This window comes from Perognathus longimembris, chromosome 17 (assembly GCF_023159225.1).
Source record: "Perognathus longimembris pacificus isolate PPM17 chromosome 17, ASM2315922v1, whole genome shotgun sequence".
Taxonomy (NCBI): domain Eukaryota; kingdom Metazoa; phylum Chordata; class Mammalia; order Rodentia; family Heteromyidae; genus Perognathus; species Perognathus longimembris.
Window position 1 is genome coordinate 41,409,762 of NC_063177.1, and position 12,602 is coordinate 41,422,363.

The 12,602-nt window shown below is 49.4% G+C and overlaps 1 protein-coding gene across 7 annotated transcripts; it reads left to right on the forward strand.

Annotated features, from left to right (window-relative positions):
- Positions 1-1,023: 1,023 nt before the first annotated feature.
- On the forward strand, positions 1,024-10,711 carry Hexim2 (HEXIM P-TEFb complex subunit 2). 7 transcript variants are annotated; one of them, XM_048367227.1, is made up of 3 exons: positions 1,024-1,924; positions 3,319-3,428; positions 9,649-10,711. In XM_048367227.1, exons 2-3 carry the CDS (start codon positions 3,366-3,368, stop codon positions 10,441-10,443), a joined length of 858 nt encoding a protein of 285 aa, XP_048223184.1. In that variant the 5' UTR covers positions 1,024-1,924; positions 3,319-3,365; the 3' UTR covers positions 10,444-10,711. The 7 variants fall into 7 exon arrangements, with proteins under 7 accessions (XP_048223184.1, XP_048223182.1, XP_048223187.1 ...); XM_048367225.1 differs by having other exon boundaries at positions 3,322-3,428; XM_048367230.1 differs by lacking the exon at positions 1,024-1,924 and adding an exon at positions 2,592-2,617 and having other exon boundaries at positions 3,322-3,428.
- Positions 10,712-12,602: the final 1,891 nt, after the last annotated feature.

Below are 12,602 nucleotides of genomic sequence, written 5' to 3' on the forward strand. Positions count from 1 at the left end.
GAGAAAGTCTGAGGGGTGGAGAAAGAAAAAAAATAAAGATAAGAGAATTATCACTCATAAAACTTAAAACTAGCTGGTCACTGGTGGCTCATGCCTGTAATCATAGTTGCTTAGGAGGTTGAGATCTGGGGATTGCAGTTCAAAGCCAGACCAAGTAGTAAAGTCCATGAGACTCTTATCTCCAATTAACCACAGAAAAAGCTGGAAGTGGCTCTATGGCTCAAGTGGTAGAGTGCTAGCCTTGAGCTAAAGAGCTTAGGGACAGAACCTGGGCCTAGAGTTCAAGCCCAAAGACCACAAATAAAAAAAGGAAACTTAAAACTAGTATTACTAGGGGGAGTACTTCTAGTACTTCTAGCTCTCAAGAAAGTTGTACAGGGCTGGGAATGTGGCTTAGTGGTAGTGCTTGCCTAGCATGCATGAAGTCCAGGGTTCAATTCCTCAGCACCACATAAACAGAAAATGCCAGAAGTGGTGCTGTGGCTCAAGAAGTAGAGTGCTAGACTTGAGCAAAAAGAAGCCAGGAATAGTGCTCAGGTCCTGAGTCCCAAGCCCCAGGACTGGCAAAGAAAAAAAAAAAAGTTGTACAGGTCTGGCTAGTAAGGCTCAGGAATTTGACCTTCTGTAACTGGTAATAAGATTCACTTCAAAGTATCCACAAAGATAAAAGTTTACTGCCCAGTTACCTTTCTACTTCAGAGCTTACCTACTCATAATTTTAACTGACATTTTAGCCACAAAACTGTAATTTGAAGATATCCAAGCCACAAACCTCTATGGATTTAGATGTCAAACAGGAGGAAACAAGCCACAATTCAATGACTTTACATCAAACTTCAAGTTTTAAGAAGCTGGTACAACTATACTTTCAGGTTGAGAGTTTATTCTTTTAAAGCAGGTCTCTCCTCACACCCTATATATATGGAAGGTTTTTTTTTAAGTTGCTGTTATCTACTTTAGTGGCTTCAAGATCTATAAAAGAGATTCCCTTAGCAACAATAATACGTCAGTGGCACACACACACACACAAAATCTTGTCTAATCGGTGGGTCAAAATTCTTCAAACTGGAAAGATTGTGGAGTCTTACAAAGATTACACTGGAATTAGTTCCTTTTACCCCTCTAGGAAGGCAGCCGTTTTTCCAAAAGTTTTTTTTTTTTTTTTCTCTTAGTAAAACGTATGGCTCGGATTTCAAAATGCAAACAGATGTTTCTGAAGCATCCGAATGGCGATTCTGAATCATTTTATGTCTCAACCCTACAAAAGGCAGAAACGCCCCCACCCCACCCGCCATGCCTTTGGTGTGTAAGGACACACTTTTGTAGGGAGTGTGAGGACACAGTTTTCCAAAAGTGGCTGGGCGATGTGCGGGGGGGGGGGGGGGGTCAGGTGGTTCTGGGAATCAGGACTGGACAGGAGAAACTTTGAGGGCAAGCGCGCGCGCAGACATCTCCACGCTGGAGGAGCCCCGGACTCCCGCGTGCCCCCATCGCCATCCACTCGGTCCCACTGGAACTCATGGTTGCTACAGTTAGTTCGAAGATTGGTTACTTTTCGCAGCCAGAGTGGCAGGACGGCCTTAGTGTTGGGGCGCGGGGGAGGGGACTACGCATCGGATCTCCGCCCCCGGAGCCTCCAGCGAACCACCACGCCTGGGGAGGGGGTGGGGGGTCGGGAGAACCAGAGCTGCGACCTCTGCCCTTCCCCGCGGTACCGGTGCCGGAGACTGGAACCCGGCGTCGCGCCCACCTCGGCTGTCAAGAGTGGGGGGACCCGCTACGCCGGGCCTGCCGGGCCGCCACCTTCCCAGGAAGAAGGGGGACGGGGGGGAGAGGCCTTGGCGGAGTCCGGCCTCGATCTAAGAGGAGAGAGAGCCTCGTCTCGGTGGTCTCTCCCCGGCTCTGGGCTCTCGGGAAACGCACGGTAATTATCAAAGAACCCCGCGCTCCGGGAGAAGCGAGGCTGCGGGGCTGCCGGGACGGTTTGAGGACCAGGCTCCGCCGGGGAAGACTCCAACCTTCACCCACCCCCGTATCCCTCCCCGTCGTCTCCCGGCGCAGCCACTTCAGGCAGCCCACTCGGCCCGGCCTCTCCCCGCGCCCGGACCACCCCCCATGGGGTGCTCTCACTGCGCAGCGAGTCCCTCCGCTGCCTCCTCCCAGCCCAAAATGGCGGCGGTGGCGGCCGCCGATCTTCTCGTCGCCTTCCTCAAGGGCTGGGGATCCCTCCGCGCCTAAGCCCCGCCCCCACGGGCCGGATCTACGGTATTCCTCTTGTAAAGATGAATACTATCAATGAACTCTTTAATTGAGGGCTGACAGGGAGGCCGTTTTCTGCTTCCGCACAGCTAATCGTTAACGACATTGAAAATATTGGCAGGAAATTGCACCAATCAGAAAAGGGAGCGGTGTGCGCGGGACTCCGCGCAAGGGCAGATGGGTTTTGAAGTTCTAGGGTGTGGTTGTTGACGTGCCCTACCTTTGGCTGCTGTCCCAAGATGGAAGAACTACAATCCCCAGCAGACACTGCGCTGCCAGGCTGTTTCTTCCCCCCCGCCCCCCCCCTTTAGTACTTGAGCGGCTGCCTCGGACCGAGCTGCTGCTACTGCAGTAAGAGGTTAGGGCTGAGGCGTTGGGAATCTCACAGCCAGGGGATCGCACAGAAAGACACACGAGAGGTAGTGGTGTGCATAACCCTGACAGCAAGTAGGTCAGTTCCACCTTTGCAAAACCCTTCCATGATTTTTTTCCCCTTCCCCAATAAACCCGTCCTTATCCAAGTTGGATTTCCTTCCCAACTGCATGTAGTGCAGTCCTCTTAACCTTTTTCCTCTGTTTCCCTTCCCTAGAGGAAGGAGGGAGGCTGGCAAGGTTCAAGACAAAATGGCCTCAGCTCTACGCTCCTCCCTGATCTTAGCCAAACTTCCAGAGGTTTTGCCTGGCCCGGGGAGGAGGTTGAGGTGGAACTGAGGTCAAAACATAGGAGCTCCCAGTCTCCTTTCTCTGTTGGTTATTGGGGTAACAAAGCGTAGGCCTATCATCCTATCAGGCCTCAGTGACTTCTCAGAGGAAAAAGTACAGGTGAAGCCATAGTTTGAGGCCTGAGGAACAGGACTGGGAAGATGACCACTTAATCCCATTTGGCCTCTTTCTGGCTGGAGGTGTGAAAATCGGGCTGTGGAAGTGGCCTTCAAAGCCTGGCCCCGTGCAGTTCTGGGGCTACAAAATGGCTGCCACTGCCTGGGCAAACAATTCTTGAGCAGCCAGCTTCTTCCTAAGAATTGCTCGTCAGGATTTAGGTTTTCCTGTTGTTCAAAGCAGGTGTCAGGAGTTAAAGGCATCTGGCAAAACATTGGGAACAGAAGATGGCCACTGTGAATCAGCCCAACTGTAATACAGAGTCACCAACAGCCCTGGAGGAGGTGAAGGTAAGTCCTGCCTTCCAAGTCACCTGAGTACCCTGAACGTGGGAACTGCCAGTTGTCATTTCAAATTTCCTGTCTCAGATGTGCTGGCAGAGTTGGAAAGCCAGTATTTTAATTGAGTCTCCACTGTGCTCTGGGTAATAAGCCAGACAGTAAATCAGTGCTAAAGCATGAGTTCCTAGTAGCCCTTCACTTCCAGTTCACAGAAGTTAAGGTTCTAAGAGCTGAAATGTCTTTTCTAGAATTCATGTCACCTACAAGCATCAGGTTTAAACTTAGGGCCTTCTGGGGCTGTGCCTGTGGTTAAGTGGTAGAACGCCTACCTAGCAAGTGCAAGGCCTCAGTTCAAACTCCAGAACTGCCAAGATTAAAAATAGATTTAAGATTTAAAAAATAGATTAAAGAAAACTTAGGGTCTTCTGTCAACAGAATATTGTCTTAAACTCAAGGGCAAATAATTTGGCTGAATATTTATATTTTGTTCAGGCTAAGAACCAAGTCTGAAGCAAGAAAAATAGTTTAGGATCAAAGTTTGAGATATAAGTAGGGAGTGGGAAATAACCCAGGAGAGAGACAGAAACAGATATTAGGCCCTTAGAGAATGTCAACTTCTAGTCTGACAATAAGAATCCGAATCCGGCTAGGTGCCAGTGGCTCACTCCTGTAATCCTAGCTACTCTGGAGGCTGAAATCTGAGGACCATGGTTCAAAGGAAAGGAAGGGCAGGAAAGTCCCCGAGACTCAACTCCAATTAACCACCAGAAAACTGGAAGTGATGCTGTGAGCACAAAGAAGCTCAGGGACAGCACCTAGGCCCTGAGTTCAAGCCCTACAACCTACAAAACAAAAACAAGAACAAAACAGAACAACAACAACCCCTTCTAGCTCATTCTGTCACTCTGCCTTACCTTACCCATTCTCTTCTCCTTACAATTTCTCATAGATGAGGATTTCGAAGGACAGATAAGCTTTTATTACACATTTTTATTTTATTTTATTTTTTTTAAGTACTAGGGATCAAACTCCAGGTCTTCTGCATGTTAGGCAAGCATTTTACCACCAAGCTACATCCCAAGCCCTTGGTTTTTTGTTTGTTTGATTTGTTTTTAAACAGTCTCACCATGTAGGTCAGGCTGCTTTTGAATTGATCCTCTTCCTTCCAGATGCTGGGATTACAGGCATGTGCCACTGTACCTGGTTCAGAGAAGCTTTGAACTACCCTACCTAGCCAGTTTCAGTGTTTCATGGATTTATCTTATTTGGGATTCATGACATGTTAAGGCAAGAAGGTTCAGAGAGGGCAAATGACTCACCCAGGTCACACAACTTATCTTCAGTAATGATAATGGTGGTTGAGGGAGCAGACTTCAGAAGGGAGGTGGAATGTAAGACTGGGGGAAGGATCACTAGGGGACAATTACTAAGTGCAGAGAACTAGTGAATGATCATGAACACACAGCCATCCTGACTTAGTTCCAAGAGGCCTTTTCTCCTCTGGGTGAGACAACAGCTGTGACTTAGTTGGCCCAAATTGATGGAGACAAGACCTGTTGTTCATGATTGATGAACTCTCTGCAAGTGAAGTAACACAACACACACACACACACACACACACACACACACACACACACACACACACACATTCCCTACTCTCTCATTCTCTGTAACCTCCTTTCCCCTGAAGTTCTCAGAATCTGCAAAACACACATAATATGTTCCTGGATCTTATAGGGCTGCAAAGACCACTTTGCTGGAGCTGAATCATAGTTCAAGTGATAGCATAACTGCCTAGCAAGCATGAAGTCCTGAGTTCAAACCCCAATATGCCATGGAAAAAAACAAAAACTAATACATTAGCCAAATACACTCTCCACCTGTATGGACCCATGCACAGATAGCATGTTGAATTTTATTTTTTCCCTGTCCTGGGGCTTGAACCCAGGCCCTGGGCACTATTCCTGAGCTTCTTTTGTTCAAGGCGAGCACTCTACCACTTGAGCCACAGCGCTACTTCTGTCTTTTTCTGTTTATGTGGTGCTGAGGAATCGAACCCAGGGCTTCGTGCATGCTAGGTAAGCACTCTACCACTCAGCCACCTTCTCGGTCCCATGTTGTATTTTATAAAACAACAGGCTGATGGTTTGGTTATTATTAGAAATCCTCCAAACCACAAACTTAGAGCAATTCATTTCCCATCCCCCACACCCAATATTCCTACCCTCACCACAACAGAGATAGACAGACACACTGTCTGGACAGATCCTTTCTATCTCTTGTAAGTTCTGGAGCTTGCACTGCAGAATAGAATTGACCCTTTTGTGTTAGGACCTCTTTCTGACACTCATATAGACAAGTGCTTGGCATAAACACATTCTATCTTCCATCCTTTAGAAGGATAAAAAGGAAAGTAGTCTCTTCCAGCACCTTTTGGATCCCATTTATTGATTGATTGGTTGGCAGTACTGAGGTTTGAACTGAGGGCCTACAACTTGAGCTGCATCTCCAGCCTCTTTTTTGTTTTAGTTACTTTTCAGGTCAGGGTCTCACATTATTTCCCAAGGCAGCCTTGGACCTTGATCTTCCTGCCTGCCTGTGTAGCTGGGGTGACAGACATGTGCCACCATACCAAGCTTGTTTATTTTATTTTATTTTTTTATTTTTTTTTATTTTTGGCCAGTCCTGGGCCTTGGACTCAGGGCCTGAACACTGTCCCTGGCTTCCTTTTTGCTCAAGGCTAGCACTCTGCCACTTGAGCCACAGCGCCACTTCTGGCCGTTTTCTGTATGTGTGGTGCTGGGGAATCGAACCCAGGGCCTCATGTATACGAGGCAAGCTCTCTCGCCACTAGGCCATATCCCCAGCCCTTGTTTGTTTAATTTTTGCCTGTTCAGGGGCCTGGAACCCACGGCCATGTGCTCTCACTTGTTGTTTTTTTCTGCTCAAGCCTGGTGCTCTACCACTTGAGCCATACCTCCACTTGCTCTCCAGCTTGTTTAGATGAGGAATTCATTGGAGTTTTTTGCCTGGGCTGGCCTCAACCCCAAATCCTCCTCATCCCCACCTCCAAAGGAAAGATTATAGCCACCCTGGATCCTCTTATCTTAGAAAATTTAGGTCACTTAACAAATACTTATTGAGCACTTACTGTATGCCATGCATAGGGGTAGAATGGTAAATTGAACAGATAAGACATTCTGACATTCTCAGGGGAGGAAGGAAGATGGTTAAGTAAATGGCAAAATGTTGAAGATTGAGTGGTATGTTACCTGTGTGACATGATAGAAAGTCACTGGGGAGGGAGGGAGAGCTGCTTAAAGTAGGATAGTCACAGAGAGCCTCCTTGAACTGGTGACACTGGCACTGAGCCCTAAAGAATAAGAGTCAAAAGGCTGAAGCAGGATCAGCTAGCTATACAGTTGCCAGCCCCTTGTATGTAAATTACTGAGTTTAGGGTTGAAGGTGTGACTCAAGTGGTAGAGTGCCTGCCTTCGTGATTAAAGGACCTGAGTTCAAACCGCAGTATCAACAACAACAACAAGACAAAAAAAGGTTATTTTTTTAGTTCAAAGCTGGGCATAAGGGCTGGGAATATGGCCTAGTGGCAAGAGTGCTTGCCTCGTGTACATAAAGCCCTGGGTTCGATTCCTCAGCCCCGCATATACAGAAAATGGCCAGAAGTGGCGCTGTGGCTCAAGTGGCAGAGTGCTAGCCTTGAGCAAGAAGAAGCCAGGGACAGTGCTCAGGCCCTGAGTTCAAAGCCCAGGGCTGGCAAAATAAAATAAAATAAAATAAAAAATTTTTAAAAGCTGGGCATAGCTGGGAATATGGCCTAGTGGTAAAGTGCTCGCCTCGTATACATGAAGCCCTGGGTTCGATTCCTCAGCACCACATATATAGAAAAAAGCTGGAAGTGGCGCTGTGGCTCAAGAGGTAGAGTGCTAGCCTTGAGCAAAAAGAAGCCAGGGAAAGTGCTCAGGCCCTGAGTCCAAGCCCCAGGACTGGCAACAAAAACAAATACCAAATAAAAGCTGGGCATAATGTCACGTGCCTGTGAACCTTGGCTTTTTTGTTGTTGTTGTTCAGTGCTAGTACTGGGGCTTGAACTCAGGGCCCAGGGCGCTCTCCCTTAACTTTTTTGTTCAAAGCTAGCATTCTACGATGTGATCTATACCTCCATTTCTGACTTTTTTTTGGCTAGCTAATTGGAGGCAAGAGTTTCACAGATGTTTTTGCATAGGCTGGCTTTGAACTGGTATCCTCAGATCTTAGCCTTCTGAGTAGCTAGGATTATAGGTGGCACCTGGCAAGCTTATTTATTTGGGAGGGTGAGGCAAGAGGATCATGAGTTTTGAATGTACCCTGAGATACACAGCAAAGCTCTCATCTTAAAAAGAAAAGAAAAAGTAATCTTAGTAACTCAGGAGGCTGAGATCTAAGGATCATTGTTCAAAGCCAGCCCGGGGGGCTGGGGATATGGCCTAGTGGCAAGAGTGCTCACCTCGTATACATAAAGCCCTGGGTTCAATTCCCCAGCACCACATATACAGAAAATGGCCAGAAGTGGCGCTGTGGCTCAAGTGGCAGAGTGCTAGCCTTGAGCAAAAAGAAGCCAGGGACAGTGCTCAGTCCCTGAGACCAAGGCCCAGGACTGGCCAAAAAAAAAAAAGCAAGCAAAGCCAGCCCAGGCAGGAAAGCCCATGAGACACTTACCCCCAATTAACTACCAACAAAGCCAGAAGTGGAGCTGTGGCTCAGGTGGTAGAGTGCCAGCCTTGAACAATAAAAACTCAAAGACAGTGCCCAGACCCTAAGTACCAGTGCACATACACACAATTGTAGTCAGGGACAGCAGAGTAAGTATGGGGGCCTTTGTGTAAGTGCACAGGTTGCTTATCATGGAAAGCCACTCTGACACACATTCCAGAAAGAGGGAAAAGCAGCTACATCAGGACCTGTCTTCCATCCCCCGTTAACTTTCCTGGTTTCTTCATGTTCATAATATATTTATTAAAAAAAAATTTTTTTTGCCAGTCCTGCAGCTTGGACTCAGGGCCTGAGCACTGTCCCTGGCTTCCTTTTGCTCCAGGCTAGCACTCTACCTCTTGAGCCACAGCGCCACTTCCGGCTTTTTCTGTTTATGTGGTGCTGGGGAATCGAACCCAGCCAGGGCTTCATGCATGCAAGGCAAGCACTCTACCGCTAAGCCATATTCCCAGCCCTTCATGTTCATAATATTTATTTATTTGTTTTCTTTATCTGTTCATTCTCATGTGCCAGTACTGGGATTTGAACTCCCAGCCTGTGGTACTATCTCTTAGTTGTTTTTTTTTCTCTCAAGGCTGGTGCTCTTCCACTTGAACCACAGCTCTACTTCTGGCTTTTTGGTGGTTATTTGGAGGTAGAGTCCCACAGACTTTTTCCTGCTGGATCTAGTTTTAAACCTCAGATCCCCTGAGACTCTTGTTTGATTGTTTTGCTAGTCCTGCGGCTTGGACTCAGGGCCTGAGCACTGTCCCTGGCTTCCTTTTGCTCCAGGCTAGCACTCTACTTCTTGAGCCACAGCACCACTTCCGGCTTTTCCTGTTTATGTGGTGCTGAGGAATTGAACCTAGGGCTTCATGCATGCTAGGCAAGCACTCTACCACTAAGCTACATTCCCAGCCCTTTTTCCATAGTATTTATAAAACCCCTATTCTTGCTGGAGGCCAGAGGCTCATGCCTGTAATCCTAGCAGCTCAGAAGGCTGAGATCTGAGGATCGCAGCTCAAAGGTTATCTCTAATAAACTGGGGGGAGGTGGGAGAGTCAGAAGTAGAGCTGTGGCTCAAGTGATGGAGCACTAGTCTTGAGCAAAAGAAGCTCAGGGATAGCACCCAGGCCCTGCGTTCAAGCTCCAGGACTGGCACATAAAACAACAGTAACCAAAAAGAAGGAAAAAAGAAAGAGAGAGAAAAATAAACCACCTAACTCTGTAGCTCATATTGTTCTAGGGTTTGAAATGACCGGTAGTGAAAGATCCAGGGAAAATACTGCTCTTACCTGAGTTTACCAGAAGGGCTGGGAGCCAGATAGTAAGGAGGGTAAACAGTTTCAAAGGTGAGAGGGCAGAGCAGGGGACGAGGTGAGCTGGTGTGGGAAGGTTGGACCCCATGCTTAGGTGAGCAGGGATGGAGTCTGTCCTTAGGAGACGCTGTCCTGATCCATCCTCTCTACCCTTTCTTTAGGCTTCTGACGCCCCAGGGAGCCCCCAGGGACCCCCTGAGACTCCAGACCATGGTAGTTGCCTGTTCCTGACCGCCCGAAAGGAGAGCATCTCCGAAGATGAAGATCTTGCCCAGGCTGGCAGTGGTCCAGGGCCCAGCAGTGGGGGGCCACCAGCCCAGAGCGCAGGGGCGTGTGCCTCTGGGGCTGTGCTGGGCAGGAAGAAGCACCGGAGGCGGTCATCGAAGCGCAAGCGGCACTGGCGGCCCTACTTAGAGCTGAGCTGGGCTGAGAAGCAGCAGCGGGATGAGAGGCAGAGCCAGAGGGCCTCCCGAGTGCGGGAGGAGATGTTCGCCAAAGGCCAGCCCGTGGCACCCTACAATACCACCCAGTTCCTCATGAATGACCGCGACCCAGAGGAGCCCAACCTGGATGTGTCTCATGGGGTGTCCCATCCAGGCTCCAGTGGGGACAGTGAGGCAGAGGACAGTGATGGGAAGGACCTGGCCCGCGGGGAGTTCCAGCAGAGGGACTTCTCTGAGACCTACGAGCGTTACCACACGGAGAGCCTGCAGGGCCGCAGCAAGCAGGAGCTGGTTCAAGACTACCTGGATCTGGAGAGGCGGCTGTCGCAGGCCGAGGAGGAGACGCGGAGGCTGCAGCAGAGGCAGGGGGGCACCGGCCAGCAGCCCTGTCACCAGGTGGAGGAGCTGGCTGCTGAGGTCAAGAGGCTCAGGACGGAGAACCAACGGCTTCGGCAGGAGAACGAAGTGCGATTCCGAGAGGGCAGCCACCGCAGTGGGGAGCCTGGCACCTAGGAGCACCCCCAGGCGTGTGGACCCAAGGACAAGGCCCCATTTCCAACCCACTTAGGCTAGATGGGTCTCAAGGCACTAGTGGCAAACAAACAAAAATCACTCTCAGCACGCCTGGCCCCTGAGAACAGCTGAGACAAGTTCCAACTTCTGCAGTGGGCTTTTTGATGTCTTCTTACTTTTTCCCTTCTTCTTCTTCTCTCTCTCTCTTGTTTGGTTGTTATTCATTTTACTTTTTACAGAGAAATTAAATGATGTTGATGAACCCCAATGGAAGTGGCTAGGATTGCTTTCATCAGTACTCTTCTGAGAATCAAGACTTTTTCATTCTAAAGATATCTCAGCCCCCTCCCCCTCCTTGCTCAGAGCTAGGGAGGTCAGCAGACCTCGAAATGGGGCCTTGGAAAGGTGTCAAAGTACCCCAGTTCTGCTCTGTGTCCTGCATCAAGTGGCCTGTGCTGAGGAGTTTACAAGTGGGAGGGCCCTCAGTCACGAACACCCAAGTGGAGCCAGAACCTGATGCCCATGATTTCAGATGGCAGCTGGGAGTGGCGGTACATAGCTGCCATCTCAGTGTGAGGGAGGCTAAGGCAGGATGATTGAGACTTCCAGGCCAGCATCTTTCAAGAGCCTGTCTCCAGAAAATAGGTAGGTAAGTAGGTAGATAGATAGAATGAATAAAAGGGCCAACACCAGTGGCTTACACCGGTAATGCTAGCTACCTGTGAGGCTGAGATCTGAGGATCAAAGTCCAAAGCCATCCAGGGCAGGAATGTCTGTGAGACTCATCCCTAATCAGAAGAAAAGCTGGAAGAGGAGCTGTGATCCAAGTGGTAGAGTGCCAGCCTTGCAAAAAAAAAAAAAACCAGGGACAGTGCCCAGGCCCTGAGTTCAAGCTCCAGTACCAGCATGAAAGGAGAAAAAGATGGCAGAAGCTAGATGCCTCCCCTAGAGGAGAAGTAGTGGGGTGGAAGGGAGGAAAGGAAGATTTTTGGAAAAGGCTGAAGTGTGGAGTTCCCCAGGTTCTTTCAGCACTTGTTCCCAGGTTCCCCTTGTATTCTCCCCACAGATTAGAGGGCTGGGCCTCCTACTCCTACACAGCCTCTCCTCTCCACCCATTACAGTGCCCAGTTGGTTATAAGTCCTCTTCCCTACTAAAAGGGCATTTATTTATTTTTGTGCTGGTCCTGGGGCTTTTACTCGAGGCTTGTTTCCTGCCCCTGAGTTTGTTTTATGTTTGTTTGTTTGTTTTTTGTTTTGCTCAGGACTAGCACCTTGCCATTTGAGCCACAGTTCCACTTCCAGCTTTTTGGTGGTTAGTTGGAGATAGGAATCACATGAGCTTTCCTACCTGGTTGGCCTTGAACCTAACCCCGAGGTCTCAGCCTCCTGAGTAGCTAGGTTTCCAGACATGAGCCACCAACACCTGCTGAAAGGACATTTATTTAGAAGTAAGGCCTCAAGGAAAGGAGGCAGATGTGGCAAATGTAGCTGGAAGGGAGGAGCAGCAGTGCATGAATCCTTAGGGGAGCTGCCCATCCAATGTGTGGTCCCTTTCCTCAGAAGTGGGGGTCTCCGCTGCCTTACCCCCACCTGGCTGTGCTCCACAGAGATCACATCAGATGCAAAACCCTCTGCTTGCCAGCATTGAGCTCCCACCCCCTCTGTGCCGCTGCGCGGGGGGTGGGGGGGTGGGGGGGCAGGCTAGCAACAAGGATCATTTCAGCAGGTGGCAGGGGAAGGTAGCTCACCAGTGAGCCCTTGTCTCTCCACCTCCGGCCACAGGAGGAGTAGAGACCCAGCCAGCCCAACCTGGCTTCTCTTCTGGGTACTCATTGGGACACCACATTGGGCAAGGAAAGATCTCTGGCCCGGGAGCTGCTGGGGATGGAAATGTTGACGAAGCCTGTGTATTGCCAGGACAACTTTTATTTCTGCACCACCACACCCAGGCCTGGCCAGCACCTTCTATACAGCAGAGCAAGTTTAGAACAGATTCTAGGAAGGGATAGGTTTCAAGGGGAAGCAAAGAATCTTGCTGGGGCAGCAAGGGGTGGGGTGGGGGGAGTCCATCCCTACCGCCCTGGCCTCCTTAGCCTCTGATCCCCATATAGCTGTCAGGAATGGTGATCCCCACTTTGCAGATGGGAAACCCAAGGCTC